A 17,638-nucleotide genomic window follows, 5' to 3' on the forward strand; every position below is an offset into this window, starting at 1 on the left:
AACGCGTTACTCGTTACTGGGATTTAGATAGGCTCGTTACTCGTTACTTCGTGTGGTGGATATCGCGGAGCTTCCACAGATTCAATAACATTAGCAAGTGGTGGAGGCCAGCAGGTGGATGAAGGAAAAGGGAGGCAAGAGGAGAGACCCGAAGCGGCCGCCGGTCCGCGTGTCAGGTGAACTGAACTTCAGGTAAGAAGTTACGACCTGCAGTCTATCTGGGTCAGATATAAACCAAGTTTAGGTGGAGTTTATTTTCGGTATGCTGACATTTTCGTACTACGTGCTAGCTAGCATGACGGAGTTTCTATACAGCTGGGTGGGTGCTATGTTACTGATGTTGAACTTTATTTTGTTCATACGGTTAATTATTAGAGTTGCCAACCGTCCCCTAAAAAACAGAATCGTCTGGTATTCAGAGAAAATATTACGCGTTTCGTACTGAGGTGAAAAGGAACACAGTTTGTCCCGGACTGTAGCTACAATGAAAAAGACACAAAGCTGAAGCTGCACAGCTGCCTCTTCTTCTCTCATTCTCTCCCGTTTCTACTTCAATCACGAAACTGATCAATGATCAGCTGATCGACTTTTCTCTCTTGTTTATTTATCGCCCACTTTGCGCCAGAAAGAGGAAACCAACGGATGTCGCGTTAAACAACAGCAGCACGTTTAAGCTTGATCAGCTGTTGTTAGAATTTATTTAATATTAATTTCTAGTATCAGCTGATGTTTGCTGGAGCCACAGCTGTAAAGCTGCTGGTCATGATATCAGTTTGGTTATCTGGTGAGAGGGAAACATGCAGATGAAACCAGGAGATGTCCTTACTGAATCATCAGAGCTGAACAGGTGATGGAGAAACAGGTTTACCTTTTAGGTGACATGAATGAGTTGAAGGGAAGTTATGAACTGTTTCTGAGAGACAAATAACAGCAGGATCCTTTTCTACGTAGCTGACAGCTGGTAACTGTGCAGGGGCGGGTCTAGCAAAGTGATGCCAGGGGCCCAGGTAGGGCATTAACAGGGAAAGGGGGGGACAAGGAAATACTTTTCTTTATTATTCTCATTTAAAATGTCTCGCTTTTAAAAAAATAATTATCTGAGTCTTACAACAAACGATTGATAGATTGATACATATATACCATCAGAACAGTGTACATCACTGTCACAACAGTGTTTATTGTCATTCAAAGGCTTTATGATTTTTCCTATAATGGTGGGCCGGTCTCTAGTCAAAATGCCCGGGACGATTTTTTTGTCCCAGTCCAGCTCTGTATGCAGCTCATCTGCAGTCTGGTGTTACCTACATCTTCCTATTCAGAAGGCAGAATTTCCAAGTTCTGAGTACAATCAAAAGCACCACGACTGCAGTTTTTGTGTTGGATGTAAAAAGCAGGCTAGAATCATGGCGGCGGTCAACGACGGTCCAGGCGTGGGATTTCTCTCGTGGAAATGTGCACATTATTATTTCCTTTCTATTGGTAGGTGGCACAGTGCACTTGTGGCAAGTAAGCAAGCTAGAAGACTGGCAGTCTGGCTGGGTATCCAGTTACAGAAGCAACACATTAACAAGAGAATTCTGAGTAAAACCAAAGTTACTTTCCCTAGTAACTAGTTACTTTCCCTAGTAACTAGTTACTTTGAAAGTAACGAGTAACTTGAAGTAACTGAGTTACTTTTTTAGAGAAGTAACTAGTAATGTAACTAAGTTACTAATTTAAAGTAACTTACCCAACACTGTTAATGACTAACCTCGTATTGTAGATGGATTATCTCGGTTGTTCTCCTGACTGAAGTTTGGTCCGTTTACAGCATTTACAGTGTTTATTTAGATGGAAGCTTGCGAGCTAACTCCCTGCTAACTTCTAACTCCGTTAAATTTCATAAATTCTGTTTTCATGGATGCCTGGATGTTAAACTTAATTGTTACACCTGGTATTAAACCAAACATTAAAAATATTTTAAGTCAGGAGGAAACATTTTCACCGGGAACAACAGCATGTTAATACGTGGAGATTCTGAAGGCTGCTTCAAAAATGATCAGATTATATTTTAAATATTTGTTCAGTTCTCTTCCAAACCCCAGCAGCTGTCTGTAATTTTTGAGTGTCTATTAAATAAAAATAAAAGCGTTCTAACATCTCACCTGTTTGTTTTTTATTAAGGCACACATGTACACTATTTTTATTAATAGAGAGATTTCACTACTGAGGTTAAACATGACTTAACTTCTAAATCATGTTTGGTTTTTTCAGTGTTTTATTTGTTCCTGAGTAAATCGGTTTGGCTGAGATTAAAGTTAAACTTCACAACATATTAATCACAGTTAAATTAAGAGGGGACGGCAGTAAAAACTCCGGACATGTGACATCATCAAGTATGCTGGTGTTACAATTGTACAAATCACGAGTACGGACTCACGTACTTGAGAATGGAGAAAGGACCCATTTGTCGGCTGCATTTGGAGGAGTCTACAAATTTGGATAGTCTTCGTCGCGTTGCTGTGACGTAATCAGACTACAAATGCGGCCTCAGGAGGATGCAGCCCATGAATTTGGAAACCCCCTAAGTGAGCCAGGTCCTCCGAAAGCCGGGTAGGCCGGAAGTGAACGACTGTGAAACTGGACGGTCTAGCCTTCAGATTTACGTCACGAGCTCCCTCGGTGTAGTTAAACTCTGCCTTGCTATCTAAAATATAACCGGACACTGGCGTAAATTCTCGACCATCTCACACTTCTGTTTAATCAGTTTTCTGTTTGACGTTTACTCAGCTGTCTGAAAACCCCGGAGGAACCCTCCCGAGGGATTAATAAAGTTTTATTTAATCTAAACTAATCACTTTATTCTCAGCCAAACCGATTTACTCACGAACAAATAAAACACTGAAAAAAGCCAAACAATAACATTTTTAAGTTATCTAAGTGACTTATATATCATGTTTACCCTGAGTAGCGAAAGAACGCGGGGGTTTGCTGTTCTCACCGGTGTTCTGAGAAACTGTCTGTCCTACTTTGACAAGTCGTCCTGCCCATATTATAATTTGACAGTGACTTGTGACTAAACCTAACCCTAACCCTAATTTGGCAACACGGGATAACTGGAAACCACAAGGTGATTTTGGCATATAGACGTAATAAAAACCTCAGGGATTACTTAATGAGGGCGAGATTCAGGCCGGCACAACCAAAGAAAACCAGAAATTTATCTATACCATTTGTCAAATTAGCATACGTTAAGAACAGGACAACAAACAGGTTGTACAAACTCTCACAAAATTTTAGTCCTAGGACCTCCAATTGCGTTTACATGATTTTCTGTACAAGATGCCACATCCAGTACATTGCGGAAACTAAAAACTCAATTTCCACTCGCATGTGGCAACATAAATATAACATCACACATAACAAAGAAGGCCATACTCCTCTGGTCAGACATTTTATTCATCACGGTTTACAGTCACTTAAAATTGCGGGTATTGAAGGAAACTTCTTCTGGACGGATGGTGAAATAAGGAGAAGTGAAAAGAAGTGGATCTGATTACTTAACACCTTGGTTCCTGGAGGTCTGACTATTAGACGGGGCTAAGACACCATATGGAGTCTCGCTCATAGAAATTACAAATAATTGGCGATGACAAAATAGATCTAAATTGGATATTACTCATATTGTGAATCCTATAGGAGTCTTAAAACCCCCTTTGGAATTTGATTTGGCACACACATCCAATCTAAAATCCAAATCACGTCCGATTCTAGCCCCAACCCGGGAAATTGGCCCTAACCACAATCATCCATCACCCCTAACCACCCACAGAAATACCCCCTGAATCCTATCCCCAACCCTGAGAATTGGCCCTAACCACAACCATTCAACACCCCAAACCACCCGAACAGGACCCCCCCCCCCCCCCCCAGGCCCTAACCTTCATTAGGTTTGGTAAGGACCTTAAAACCCGAACCAGAGGCCGTACCCTATTCTTAACCAAACCCCGAATCCAGCCTAAATTGGAATATCACCTAAATTCAAATTGATTCTAACATTAACTCACATTTGACCTTTGACTCTTACTATTACTTGAAAACCCTTAACTAAAACCCCCCCCACTAAAATTAAAACATTGGGGGGGATGGTGGCTCCGGGTGATTTTTGGGAGGGGCACCGAAATTCGGGATTCTCCCGGAAACATCAGGGAGGGTTGGCATGTATGGAAGAAGGACCTCAGTACCTTCTTATGTATTTCCTTCCCCATTCCGAAAGTTGGTGTAGAACACATGACTCGTGATGCTATATCAGAATTTAGTTGAGCAAGGATTCACGCTCAAATAAATGCAAAACATTCACTAGCTCTGGGTAAGATTGCTGCCAAATGGAAATTGAGCAGATGTGTAGAAGATATCACGTCATGCCTTTAGTACCTGACATGTAGAACAAGTCTGGTCTCTTAAGAATATCCCAGTAACGGATTCTTTCTCCTCTCCAATGCTGTAAGTAAGGCTGATTAAAAATAAAAAGGGCCATTGCTATTTAACAGAGCAATCTGCATAGCAACTGGAAGACAAAGAGATTGGACACTGACCCAATACAGAGGATGAGTAACACAGGACATCACTAGACAGGTAGTTAGCATAGATGGTCTGCTGTTTTGATCACAAACAGTCATTTTATTTTGTAGTGACTTACAGTTGAATGTCATAAAAAAGAAAAAAAAAAAAATATAGGTCCAACAGTTAGTGTCATGTTACAGCTGTGTGCAGGCAGGAGAAGAACCCAAATGCAGACTCAACTGAGGCGGGAGTGAAAGTCAAAAAGCAGCTTTATTGCTGAACAGAAAAACCATACAAAACCTAAACTGGGCAAAATCTAAGAAAACACACACAGGACTTGATACTGACACAGAACCAAACCCTAAGAACTAACAAGACATCAAGAAATCAAAGATTAATAATATAAAACGGAACACACTGGGTCGCCGACACAGGACCGTTACAGTTAGTGTGAGTGCTCATGTCTGGTTGGTTCATCCACCTGGTGGTTCCCCACCATTTCTAACCACTTACTGTTGTGCAAGCAGAATTTTTCTGTCTGGATCTCCCCACCCCACTCCTCATCATGCTTCGGAGGACAGAAAAAGACGAGATAGGAGGTGTAAGAAAGAAGATTATGCAACCACCCAAATCCCTGGACTATTAACTGTTACTCAGACCCCCCTCCACCCTGCAGTAGTGCTGACATGTTTTGTCACCAGACCGATTCATAAGAGGCTGACACAACATCACGACAGAATTTGAGCACTTAGGGTCCTTCAGCATGTCTTACGTGACTAATTTCATATAAATAAGCTGAGCTCATGACAGCAGGGCTAAGGAAGCACATAACAGGTTTTGGGAGCTTTTGAACATATTCCTAAGGAAATACACCCAGGCTAAGAATATCATTGTGAATTGGGCCTGTTTCCCTCTTGGAGCATCTACAAAGTTTCACATGAAACCATCACTATGTTAATGTGTATTTGTACATGAGCAGAGCTGCAATGATCAAAGGCAAGCATTTCAGGACTGCGCAGTTATGGCGTGTGCTGCCAAAAGGATCCCACATTGCCAAGCAATAATGATGTGTGTGTTTGTGTCCACAGTTCTGCTTTCTCTCTCACCTCTGCTGTCCAGCTGCTGACACACTCCAGAGCCCCAATGGCTACCTTTCATGTGGTTCACAACTTAATAGGTCTCACTGATAATTTCAATGAAACACTTCCTTTGCCCTGTTGCACTGCCTGTCTCTAATCTACAGCTAATTATGTTGATCTGAGGTCTGGTAGTGATCACACACTGACTGGGAGCTGACCACACGTGTCAGTCACAAGAAATTCATCAGTTAGTTAATCACTGATGTGAAATTTGAGAGAAGGTCTGACTTAAAGAGAGGATTGAGAGGATCAACAGAGAAAAATCACTTTTGAATAGAAATTATAAATGGTAAATGTATATGTAGTGCTTTTCTACTCTGAGCACAGAGCATCTGTTGTAAGAATGCTCCACACAGAGTGCAGAAATGCTAGCGCATAGAATGAAGTTCAGTGAACTGGATTTTGAATTTAGATTAATTATTAAAAAATGTTTTTGTAGAATAATAAAACATTTCTTTTGTAATGTGGGCTCTGATTCAATTTAATAAATACAACGAAAATACGGAATTCTGTAATATGCATCACATTATAACAGTTCTTACCTGGAAGATTCAATTAATTCAAACCTTTAGTCTTCTGATCTTAGCAGTAGATCTTTTTGACACTGAAATGATCCACAGATCCATAGAACCCTTTTTATTTTTAAGTAATTTGTTGGTTTTACTATTGTATTATATTTATTGTTTTGTCTGAAACGCTAGTATTCTGTCTTAGATGTTCATGCTCAGCACAGTTTCAAGGAAACCCATGTCATTTCTCAGAGATCCATAGCAGGAATCATATTTTTGTGCATGCCCCTGTCAAGTTAAATTACAGAAAACACTTCCGTAGAAAAAAAAAAGTGCTTCTATGAATGATTAAATGAGGTGATTGTTATATAGCACATTTCTACTGTCCTGTACACACACCCATTCACAAAAGCACTTTCTCCTGTGCATAAGTGTTCTATCTGACCAAACTTGTCAGTAAAGCATACTGACTGACCCTGACGACTGATCTACATACTCACAGTGATGATATCAGGGGTGTCGTGACAGACTCTACTGATACTGATTGTTAGTGTGCAATAGGTTGATGAGGTAAGCTAGGACCTCTTGTGATTAGGACTCAAGGAAAGAGCACGAATAAAGTCTCATATTTTGACATTACAGTTTTAACCACTAAAAATGGAATAAAGATGCTTAGAGTTACAATATGTACTGTTTAAACGAACAGTGTGACAGTATTGTGTCTCTCAGACCAGCAAAAAGATAATGCAGAGACTTTCACAGTAGAAAAAGGATACGGGTGTCTTTGATAATCACATCTCGTAGCTTCATGGAAAACCATCCTTCTGTTTGGCTGAGACAAACACGTTCTTTAAAAACTTCTTGGTTTTTCTTGCAGGCAGTTAAATGGTGTAAGAAACCATATACACCCACCTGGTTTGAGTGTGTCGTTCAAATAAGGGACCAGGTAGTACTCCTTGAACACCAGAGCCCAGTCCACATTAGGGATGGTCAGGTTGGCCAGTGTCCCAAGACACTCGACCACAAACTTCTCAGCTTTGTTCTCACTGATCAGAGCGGCAAGGTCTCCAATTAATCCTCAGGAGACTCAGTAGGATTCATTTTAAATGTACGCACCAAGAACAAATGTTTGGTGGGTCCATCATGCTGAGACAGATTCCTGATCATCTTCATCACCAGTGCATCCTTCAGCTTTAACGCCTGCTTCATCAGCATCTTCAGGCCATTACCTTAGGGCAACACAAAGTAAGAAAGAAAAAAAATGTAAAAAGAGACAGTGATACAGGCTCATGTCTGGATATTGTACCCCCCCCCCCCCAATTCTTTGAAGTTCATACCTTCGCAGATAAGCTGGGCATTGCCCCAGTACCTAATGGGAGTTGTAGTGTCATTGCGACCCGCAGCCGCTCATCCACCTTGATGCATAGAGACATTAGTTCATTGAATTAAGTTGGCAGGTCATGCATGATTAGTTCAACCTTCAAATCCTCACGAATGTTATTCAGAAGCGCGCTTCTCAGCACTTCCTGACCCCAGCCCGTGTCTTCAGCCAAAATCCAAAAGTCAATTGCATAATCAGACATGCTCCGCTTACCTTGTTTGAAGTTTAATAGGTAGAGTGCAGCCGTTTCGGCACTGGAACCTTTGGTAAACACAGTCTTAAATTTAGACAGAAAGGCTGTATAGGAAATCCCAGGGTCAGAGTTGAACACAACCTGGGCCCATTTCAGTGCATGATCCCTCAGCAGTTGTACAAAAAGGTAATTTTTGCTCCGTCGTTATTATGACAACGTTGCTGCTCTCAAAAGATGAGCTAGAAAACCGGCACATTTGTCTGACTCACCTGAGAATGGCTCTGGAGTGGGCAGCGGTCCCCCTGGAGATTGTGTGGCTACTGAAGGTGGGCTAGCCGCCGGAGCTGCGTTCCCTGGCTGCGCATTGCTTTCCAGAGGTGTTAATCGGGCGACAGCCTGAGTTAACGCAGCGATCTCATTCCTCAGTTGCATCAGCATTTGTTCATGGCGAGCTAACGCAGCTTCCTGGGCAGCCAGCGCCTAAGCCACGGGATCCTGACCTGATGAGTCCATGATGGTTGGATCGTTTTGTCACGGAGTTTGAAACGGACTCAGGCGCAGACCAGAAATCCTTGGCAAAGGAGACACCAGGTGACAATATATACACAGTGCAGCAGGGGAAAAGGGGATTAATCTGACACAAGCTCTTCTCCTCAGCAGTTTCTTCACACACACACGCTCACTCAACTTTACGGGGAACAGGTGCAGGGCTCTCTCTCTCTCTCTCTCTCTCACACACACACACACACACACACACACACACACACACACACACACACACACACACACACACACACACACACACACACACACACACACACACACACACACACACACACACACACACACACACACACACACACACACAGGGAAATCCAGTTAGAAACAATCTCAAAAACTGACAGATTCCGATTCAGAGGGACTGACGCTTATGGCTCAACGATCCAGCGAAGAATAACACAGGTCCGCCATCATAAATAGTGCTTCAATCGGCTAGGATCAGCTGCAGGTGTGACGGAGAGCACAGGTGCGTGGGCCAGGGGCGGGAGCCCGTAATGAGCACCGCCCCGGCGGAGGAGAAAGAGAGAGAGAGCAAAAAACAAACAAAACGTGTTGCCTAACACAGAGTCAGCCAGCGAGGCACGGGGACCATGACAGAATGTCCATCTTCTCTACCCCACAGTCACACACCATTCTTCATCAGCTCTCAATCACATGATCCAAAAATCAGTCCACCAGTTCGATTAGAAAAGAAATCAAACAAAATTAATCCAGAATGCATCATGTTTGAACTGTACTGTACACTGATCAGACATAACATTATGACCACCTGCCTAATATTGTGTTGGCCAAAAGAGCCCTCACCCATTGAGACATGGACTCCACTAGAGAGAGCCCTGAACATGTGCTTTGGTATCTGGCACCAAGATTTTAGCAACAGATCCTTTAAATCCTGTAAGTTGTGAAGTCAGGCTTCCATGGATCAGACTTGTTTGTCTAGCACATCCCACAGATGATCGATCATACGAAACTACTGAACTATCATATTCAGGTCTATGAAACAAGTTAGGTACAGATTTACTCACTGGCCGATTCGTTAGTGCACCAGTGCTGTACATCAGCTGTACAGTAACACACATAATTATTAGCCAATCACATGGGAGTGACACAGTGCATTTAGAAATGTACAAGTGCTCAAGACAAGCTGGTGAAGTTTAAACCGCGCACCAGAATGGGGAAGAACTGCAATTTAGGTGACTTTGCCTGTGACGTGGTTGTTGGTGCCAGATGAGCTGGTTTTAGTATGAGGAATGTCAAAATCATACTAAAAACCCCATTAGATGAAAACTCTATACACTTTTATATATTTAAATTATTTTCATATTCAGATTTGTAGACATTGAGCGTGAGAGTGAAAGACGGTGAGGACAAAATAGAGTGACAAGAAAATAATTTAAAAAGAAAGAAATGCGCAAATGCAAATTCTAGCTCTTACTCTCCGACTCGTTGGACTATTTGCTGTGTCAATTCCCAGCTTTCATTATCAACATTTCATGTCTCTTCCAGCTGACTGACTATAAAAATAAAGGCAATAAATGTCCCAAAATAATTTTAAAAAGAAAGAGAGAAGAAGCATCATTTCCTAAGCTACCCTCCTTCTGCTAACTAGTCTGTCTGTACGTCTCTCCTGCACTGATTTAACATTAAACAGGAAAGGCTCTGAGCTGAGGGGTGGCAGTGGGCAGGGAGCAGATTCCTAACGCCTCATGGGGAAGTGAGGCGTTAGGAATCAAGAGAGAGGGAGAGAAAGACTAGGGCGGGCCAGGGTTAGGTATCACATACCAGGGGCCCCAGACTCCAAATCAGCCCTGTCTAGACTCTCTGGCACCTGCATCTGCTTATTTACCACAGAGAGCCACCGGAGGCTTTGTCAGGGCCACAGCACCATGCCACAATCTGACCAACGCAGCTACCTCCATTCCCTCCTCCATCTCTGTAAGCACCTCTCCTTTACTTCTGGCTTTCCCGCTCTGTAAAGCTCACATCGTACCAAATGGTGACCCCATTAAAACAGAAGAAGGGGAAAAGGGCAGGTCAGTGAGCACGCTAAGAAAGTGATAAAAGAGAGGGGTCTTATAAATACAAGAAAGGTGAGAGGATAAAAAGGTGGAAAATGGAGCAAAACAGTTTGTCAGGGATCCATTTTTTACAAATGGAAGAACATGTATTCCCTGCATTGAACTGAAATTGTGTTTTGTGTGGGAAGATAAACAAGGAGGAGGAAGTAGACAGACAAAATTGGAAGTGAATCCTTGGGAATAATACAAGGACTCTAATGTTTTCAAGTCACTTTTGTTTTCATTCTGTTTAAACAAAATAAATGGCTTATAACTACTTTACTTTGTGAAACTCTACAAAAATGTGCTGATCAAAAAAGCTTCATAATAGTTTCATGAGCAGTATCCAGAAAGAACTTCACCAATTTTATTTAGAGATATCATCATTTTGCCACATGTGCCAGTTTCCAGTTAGGGCTAAAAATATTAAAACGTTAAAGTGCCCAAAACTGTAGTTCCCTAAGCCTCTAAAGCCTAACCTGTCGCTGGCATCAGACAGGTGCTTTTCAATGATATTAGGGTCATTAATCCAGGTAATCCAGGTATGGTGTCACAGCATGTCCACAAAGATTGGCTGACATAAGGAGAGAGTGAGTGAGTGTGATGGAGCGCTACAGAAAACAGACATTTTATTGGCCATCGATGGCTTGAACCAGCCAGTTATGGTAGTTTGATCTAAAACCACCTTTCATGTAAACCAAAGTAGCTCCTTGAAGTTTTCTGAAAGAATGCATCAAATAGCATTAAATCTTAAAATGTTCAACCTTTCAGCCATAAAAATACTTTTACAGACTGGTTTAACAAAAACAAGCAAACGCTTGTGGTCTCTATGGATACTCTTCATGACATTTGTGGATTTTTATAACTCATACATTGGATGTGTTTTTTAGCCATCTCCTGAGCTTAATTTAACTCCCTGAACTCAACTCTCCACTGTGCCTGTGCCTTTGGAGCACTTTTGTTGAAATTTAAGGGCAAGGTTGGAGCTCACATCCTGGTCACACTGCAAACTGGTACTTCTTTTACCATGGGAGAACCCTGATGTTAACATTAGCTGCTAACAGGGACATGATGGCAGTGATGAAAGGAATGACTGACCCGGTCAGCTCAATCTTATCAAACTTAGCAAACTCAAAAGATGTTAAAATTAAAAGTTGAAAGAAATTTGTTTGAGGTTTTACCTTAATTTTCATCAGCAGCTGTATTTCTGTGTTTATGTCCCCTTTTAGTGATGGAACTTAAAAACGCTAATATGGAAAAAGCTACAGAAAAATGTGAAATGGTGCCAGGTTGCTTTCAGGACTCACTGGAAAAAGAAATGAAGGAGGAAACAAAGCAATGTGCACACAGTTTGACAGAAGAATGAGCAGCAATCCTCTGGTGGGTTTTGGTTCCAGATGTGGCGTGTCTCTCACTTTCGCTCTGTTTCTCATGCATTAATTCTTGTATGTCATTAGTTGCTGATGCTAATGTGTGTGTCTTGCTCTGCTGGCAGTGTACATTAGCCAGTCTTACCTGCGGTATGCAGTTTGTGTCGGCAAACATGGACCTAAATTTGTGGTCCATGCTGATGTTATACAGAATGGACATGCTGAGCTGTCTCTGGCCCTCATCAGCTACAACATAAACACAAGAGAAGGAGGTAAGTCAATGGAGGAGGGGGAGGGAAGTTAATGGATGAATGACTGGTTGTGCTGTAATGTTCCACAGGATGCCAATGACCACATCTAGGAGGGTTGTGTGTTTTTCTAAAAATATTAATGGGCTGAAAGGCCTCTTTAATTGGAGGTCAATTGACATTCAGTGCAGAATCAGCAACAGTCAACTGCAATTTCTCAGTTTGTTGCGTCTCTTAAGCAGTTAGTAGACAAAAACATCATGAAGGCTCTAAAGGCGCAGTTCACCAAACATCACCAAGCCTGTAGCTGTCGCTCAGGAGGTAGAGCAGGTCATCTGCTTATTGGAAGTTTGGTGCTCAGAGGCCTGGCTGCTGCAGTCTGCATGCCAAATATCCTTGGGCAAGATATTAACCCAAAGTTGTTCTCAGATGCATCAGAAAAAAACCCCTCACCTGTGCAGACTCATTCACAGAGAATTTACATTTTAAAGTGTCAACTTTGCATGCGCCACCATGAGCACAGTTCAAAGAACTATAACAGGAATGACTGCTCAGCCATTGGTCCCCTGCTGTCCTTGTCCACATCCACAGTGGGGTATAATCTAGGCTTAGGCTGTCTGTGAGCCCAGGAACTTTATGAGTTTGACCTGTGACCACAGCTGGGGGTCTGAAGGAGGAACCAGCTACAGAGAATTAATGAAGTTGAAACCAGAGTTTCACCTCGGGAGTTTTCATTAAGGGAAGTGTTAAGAGAGAGGCTTCTCACTGGAGGACAGCCACTGAGAGACACCCTGTAATGTCCACCAGCCTCCAAAGCCCCACCCTGTTCCAATTAAAACTGATCTCAGCTGTGTTCAGTCACTGGCTGTTTAGGAAGCCTTATCTCAGAAAAATTAGATCCAGATGTACTCAGTGAACCTCTGGAATCACAGAAGGGAGTGAATGCTAAGGAGAGGGAGCTTCTAGCTTTAATTGGGAAAACAGGAGGAAGCATCAATTTTACTGCCTTTAATAAGTTAAAGCCACGCTGCTCGCTGCTTTGGCCCTTCCCGTGTGCCCACCAATTGACCGGAACATGTGCTGCTCATTAGAGAGCCTTTACCTAAACCAGCACCTTGAAGTGCACAACTACCAACAGCACACACAGAGAGGCAATAAGCTTGTCCAGGCCAAGAAAATTCCCTACTTTTCTAGAATGAACATAGAGTCGAGGATTCTTTATGAGCGAAAAGAAAGACCCCATTAAATGTTCAAAACACAAGTAGGGTTGGGGCAGCAGAGAAGGAAAAAAAAGGTGAAGGGGAGCTGTTAAGAATTAACTAGACTATGTTCAAGGGCAGTTAGTGGGAGAGCTAAACTTCAGTTACACCCCAGGCTAATTTAAAACTGCCTAGCCTTTGTAAAATTACACCCACAAACATTAAGAAACGTCTGTGGGCTGCACCTCTCCATTGTTATTGAATTTTCTGGGTAAATAAGTATGAAGGGTTGGGTATTTGAAGACGTCACATACCACATAACGAGGTGTTATGAGAATGCTTCACAAAGATCCCTGCCCCCACTCGAATCCTCTAATTTGTCTTGTAATAACAATCAACATGCTGAACTGTAGCTTATGATTTAAAGCGCTAGCAGTGGTAGAAATTTATTTATCAGTAATAAATACATTTCAGTAAGTGTGTTCGTGTGCTTTTTCCCTCTACCATTTCTCATTATTACACATACCTTAATTTATGCACATCAGTGGTTTGATTTCTTCGCATGTGTGGATTCGATTGGTTGTTACTGACATTTGGTGAGAATTCCATGTCAACAGGGCCTTAAAATATATACTTAGAAAATATGTACTTAGAAAATTAGTGATGTGTTCAATACTTATTTTACCTCCTATCATTTTCCAAATGACCTCATAAGATAGATTTACATTCCAAATCTCAGTATTATTTAGATTTGTGGAAAAGCTGTCTTCAGCATCTTTTCAATAAATTTTTGGTGAATGCAATTACTCTAACTGTGCTGTTTACAACATGTGAGTAAAGCTTTACAAACATTCTAACCACTTGCACTGTAGCTCCTCACATTTTGGCTTGTGTGTTTGTGAAGAGCCCAAATTCGGACAATATGTAGCTCTTTTTCCAGTGGAGTCTGTATGCATTTATGATGAGTTATGTAACTAATTTAGGGGTGGGGGCATGCATGCGCAAGTAATAACACGTAATAACATGTAACAGTGAACAATCACGCCTGCTCATAGTACTAATGCACTAATGTAACTAATTTCCAGTGGAGTCTGTATGCATTTATGATGAGTCATGTAACTAATTTACTTACTTTCAGATTCATGTGATAGAGTGTCATTTTAAATCAGCATTTTAAATAAAGTAGTTGAAAATATAACAATAACATGCTTTGTGACTTTAAGCTTTGTGAAATTAAGGCAATATCTTAAAATCAGTTTTATTTACTTATTTATTTATTTGTTTTGGTTTTGTCTTAAATTCAGAGAAAACTTATTTTTGGTTTATAAATTTGTTTTTGCCACCAGGTCCTGAGGTCCCAAGTGTTTTCTGCACTCCCGACCCCACTGATCCACTTTAATAGATGAAAAATGTAATTTAATGAACATTAAACTGTTTGTGAATTTTTTTTGACCAAATGTTTACGCATGAGCTGCAAAGCAGAGATGAAGAGAAATGATGTGTTCAAGCCTGATTGTCTGATGAAACAGGAAAGAGGTGATGATGTCAAGTAGAGTCTCCCTCTTCACTTTCATCTTATCAATAGAGGTCAGGACCTCAGGTCTGGCCTGAATAGAGATCCAAAAGGCATGAAGGCAGAGGAGACCATTGCTGTGTTGTCTGTCCTTAGAGATAATTGCAGAGTTTTCATTTAGTGTGTCAGCTGACAAGTGGACAGTTGGCAGAGGGAGCAGATGATTAATGGTCTCCTGGTTCACACACAGGGCACAGAACAAACACACCCAATGTCAAGACTATGAGCAGGCGTGATTGTTCACTGTTACGTGTTATTACTTGTGCATGCATGCCCCCAGCTCTCCACAAAAGCTCTACCTAAATCTCCAAAGAAATTTATATCCACCTCTCAACCCCGACCCTATTAAAAAAATCATCTGACCAGAATCTGGCATGTTATTCGAACAAATACACTCTATTAATTATGTACTGTTACCTGAGCCTCTCCTGAGAGGCTTCAAAAGCCCCAACAGAGATGACGATGTCACACAACTCTGCAAAGACACATTCTGTGCAGCTTTGCAAAATGGTCCCAAGAGGAACTTCAAGGGCTGGGCATAAAAGCTCCACCTGCACATATGCCTTAATGATTGCAAATTAATAGCAGAGATCAGTTCGTCTTTCTGATGTTCCGTGTCTTTCTGTTTTAGAAAACACCTTAAATGCTGGTTCTGACACATGAACCCACAATTAAAAAAATCTACAGGGACAAACACAGGGAAAAATAAACACTTAATCTTTACTGAGACTGATTACCAAGCAGAGAGGAAAGTTTGGGAATGAATCCAGCCTGGACCATCTGGTTGCGGAGAGAAGTGTCAAAAGACAGGTTGAATAGGAGGCGCAGGGTGGCGTCCAGGAGCTCCTTGTGGTCACTGGGAAGTAAACGGGCCAGCTTCTCTACTAGTCACTTTGTATAGCACAGTATAAAGCACCTTGAAATGAGTTGTTGTGAACTGAAGTCAGATTGACACAGATATAGCACAGGGTTCAACTTCATCTACCTTCTATGATTGTGACTATCAGCACAGCAGTGCCACTCAGTCCAGTTCTGCATTCTAAAGTGTCTGTTTCCATCTCCTGTGATTTGCCCATAGCCAGAAACCAGGGTGATACAATCTGCTACCAGTTAAAACACACTCACTGCTTCTGTGTGCAAAACTAGCTCCAGTCACTCCATCCCAAACCAGACACTGAGCTGCATTATCAACTTCAGCCTGTGTCAACTACCACTGACATTTCCACTGGTGACATAGGGAGAATAAAAATGTATTAGGCAGTACTGAACTCTTATCAGATTCAGTTTGCTGAGTAAATATAACCTGATGGGATCATCACTTTTTGATTCATTAAACACCCATGCCCTTAAATACTTCACTGTGTCAAAGTGTTGAAACCACCATTTCCATGCTGGACACAAGCTTGTGTGGGTATGAAAGGTTTTCTAATGTGAATTAAAGGTGTAATCAATGGTAAACAAGGAGATAAAACAAGTTTCTAACAGGGTCTGGGTTTGATAAAGACCCACAAACTTGAACTAGACTGGAACCAGATGGGACTGGATTAGGGACAGTTGTCAAGGCAAGGTTCCTGTTTGAGCCCTATGGCCCACAAAAGTGGACTCTAATGTTTTTAAAATGAAAATCGAATCTAAGCATGGTTTTAACTGGCACTGCAGAAGGTTACAGACATTTGTGAAAATATTATCCTTTACATTTTTGTATACAGTAAAATAAATCCTCAGTCCTTTATGAGTAATTTATGTAATGTAACAAAACAATGCATTTAAACACACCATTGATTAGACGAGGTGAAGATAAAGGTAGAAAATAGAATTTAAAAATCGAGTTTCAAACAGTTAGTCCAAGCTTTTCTAACAATGGTCATTTTGTTAAGATTTTACCTATTTTGGTTCGACTCTGTGCTCCACGGTGTCTGTAGGTTATATAGACTGTGTGTCGTATGAAAAAGACAATTTTATAATAATAATGTTTTTATACTTAATTAGAAGAATGTGAGCAAGAACTCTGTATTAATTAGGCAGGTTTAACATTCAACATGTAACATTTTTGCTGACTTGGGACATTCTCCCACAATCTTCCCTCAAATTATTAAACCCAGAGAAAACCAGATTCTGCAATGCTAACTTCAGGTCCTTCCATAATATTTTTGTTGGATTAAGGTCATGACTTTGACTTGGCTACTAGAAAACATCTTTATTCTTCTTTAATCATCCTATAAATACTTACGTTGTGCTGGAGGTAGCTATTGTGCTGCATGAGATTCAGCGCAAATGCCCTGATGTTTTCCTTCTGAATTTTGAAATACTATACAAATATTCTGAATGCAGTTTTACGATGTTTAATAACACCTTCTTTTATAATCTAAGATCTCTTGCTTACCATTGTCATTCTTGCACTCCAGGAAGATAGAGTGCTTCTTGAGGAAGGTGATAACAACCAGCAGTAGCTCATTATCTTCACGATCCACAATCTTCACAAGCATGTGAACAATGTTTTTGTTCCTCATATTCAGCTCTGTGTGTGTGTCTTCAGCCAGGTTGAGCAGCAGAGACAGAGCAACTGCAGGGTCAAAGATAACAGTGCAGGTAACAGTCATTTTAGCTGTGGTTCTTGTGCCTTGCTTTTAAAGACTTTTTAGAACTGCTGTTTAGAGATAAATAAACCTTTTACTTAACTATAAAAAGACACAAATACAAAAACATACTAAACTAACAAAAAAAATATGACTTATACAAGTGTAGCTTGAAAAATAGAATACTGTAAAAAAGTTAAATTCCCACCCGGTATCCAGTAAGGGTCCTGGCTAGACCCCTCATGCTAAAACCAAGCCCTGGAATGCCGCGGCTACGTCTGCAGCCTGTC

The 17,638-nt window shown here is 41.3% G+C and overlaps 1 protein-coding gene and 1 non-coding gene across 9 annotated transcripts; both read right to left on the reverse strand.

Moving 5' to 3' along the window:
• Window positions 1–4,486: 4,486 nt before the first annotated feature.
• On the reverse strand, window positions 4,487–9,443 carry LOC100712293 (uncharacterized). 8 transcript variants are annotated; one of them, XR_003214645.1, is made up of 5 exons: window positions 8,034–8,554; window positions 7,785–7,832; window positions 7,528–7,605; window positions 6,967–7,419; window positions 5,333–6,774 (listed from the first exon to the last, which is right to left on the reverse strand). It is a non-coding gene; the product is annotated as an uncharacterized LOC100712293 (transcript). The 8 variants fall into 8 exon arrangements; XR_003214644.1 differs by lacking the exon at window positions 5,333–6,774 and adding an exon at window positions 4,487–4,781 and having other exon boundaries at window positions 6,967–7,022; window positions 7,103–7,419; window positions 7,528–8,554; XR_003214642.1 differs by adding an exon at window positions 4,793–5,110 and having other exon boundaries at window positions 6,691–6,774; window positions 7,528–8,554.
• A 2,235-nt stretch (window positions 9,444–11,678) lies between these two features.
• LOC112841721 (kinesin-associated protein 3-like) lies at window positions 11,679–17,471 on the reverse strand. Its single transcript, XM_025899853.1, has 3 exons — window positions 17,156–17,471; window positions 11,731–11,998; window positions 11,679–11,688 (listed from the first exon to the last, which is right to left on the reverse strand). Exons 1-3 carry the CDS (start codon window positions 17,370–17,372, stop codon window positions 11,679–11,681), a joined length of 495 nt encoding a protein of 164 aa, XP_025755638.1. The 5' UTR covers window positions 17,373–17,471.
• Window positions 17,472–17,638: the final 167 nt, after the last annotated feature.

This window comes from Oreochromis niloticus, linkage group LG17 (genome assembly GCF_001858045.2).
Source record: "Oreochromis niloticus isolate F11D_XX linkage group LG17, O_niloticus_UMD_NMBU, whole genome shotgun sequence".
Taxonomy (NCBI): Eukaryota; Metazoa; Chordata; class Actinopteri; order Cichliformes; family Cichlidae; genus Oreochromis; species Oreochromis niloticus.

Excerpts from the sequence above, each read along its gene's own strand:
- LOC112841721 (XM_025899853.1), bottom strand. The coding sequence starts at position 17,372 with ATGACTGTTACCTGCACTGTTATCTTTGACCCTGCAGTTGCTCTGTCT. Across the intron at positions 11,999-17,155 it reads GGAGTGCAAGAATGACAATG|CTGATGAGGGCCAGAGACAG; the intron begins GTAAGCAAGAGA and ends TTTATGTTGTAG.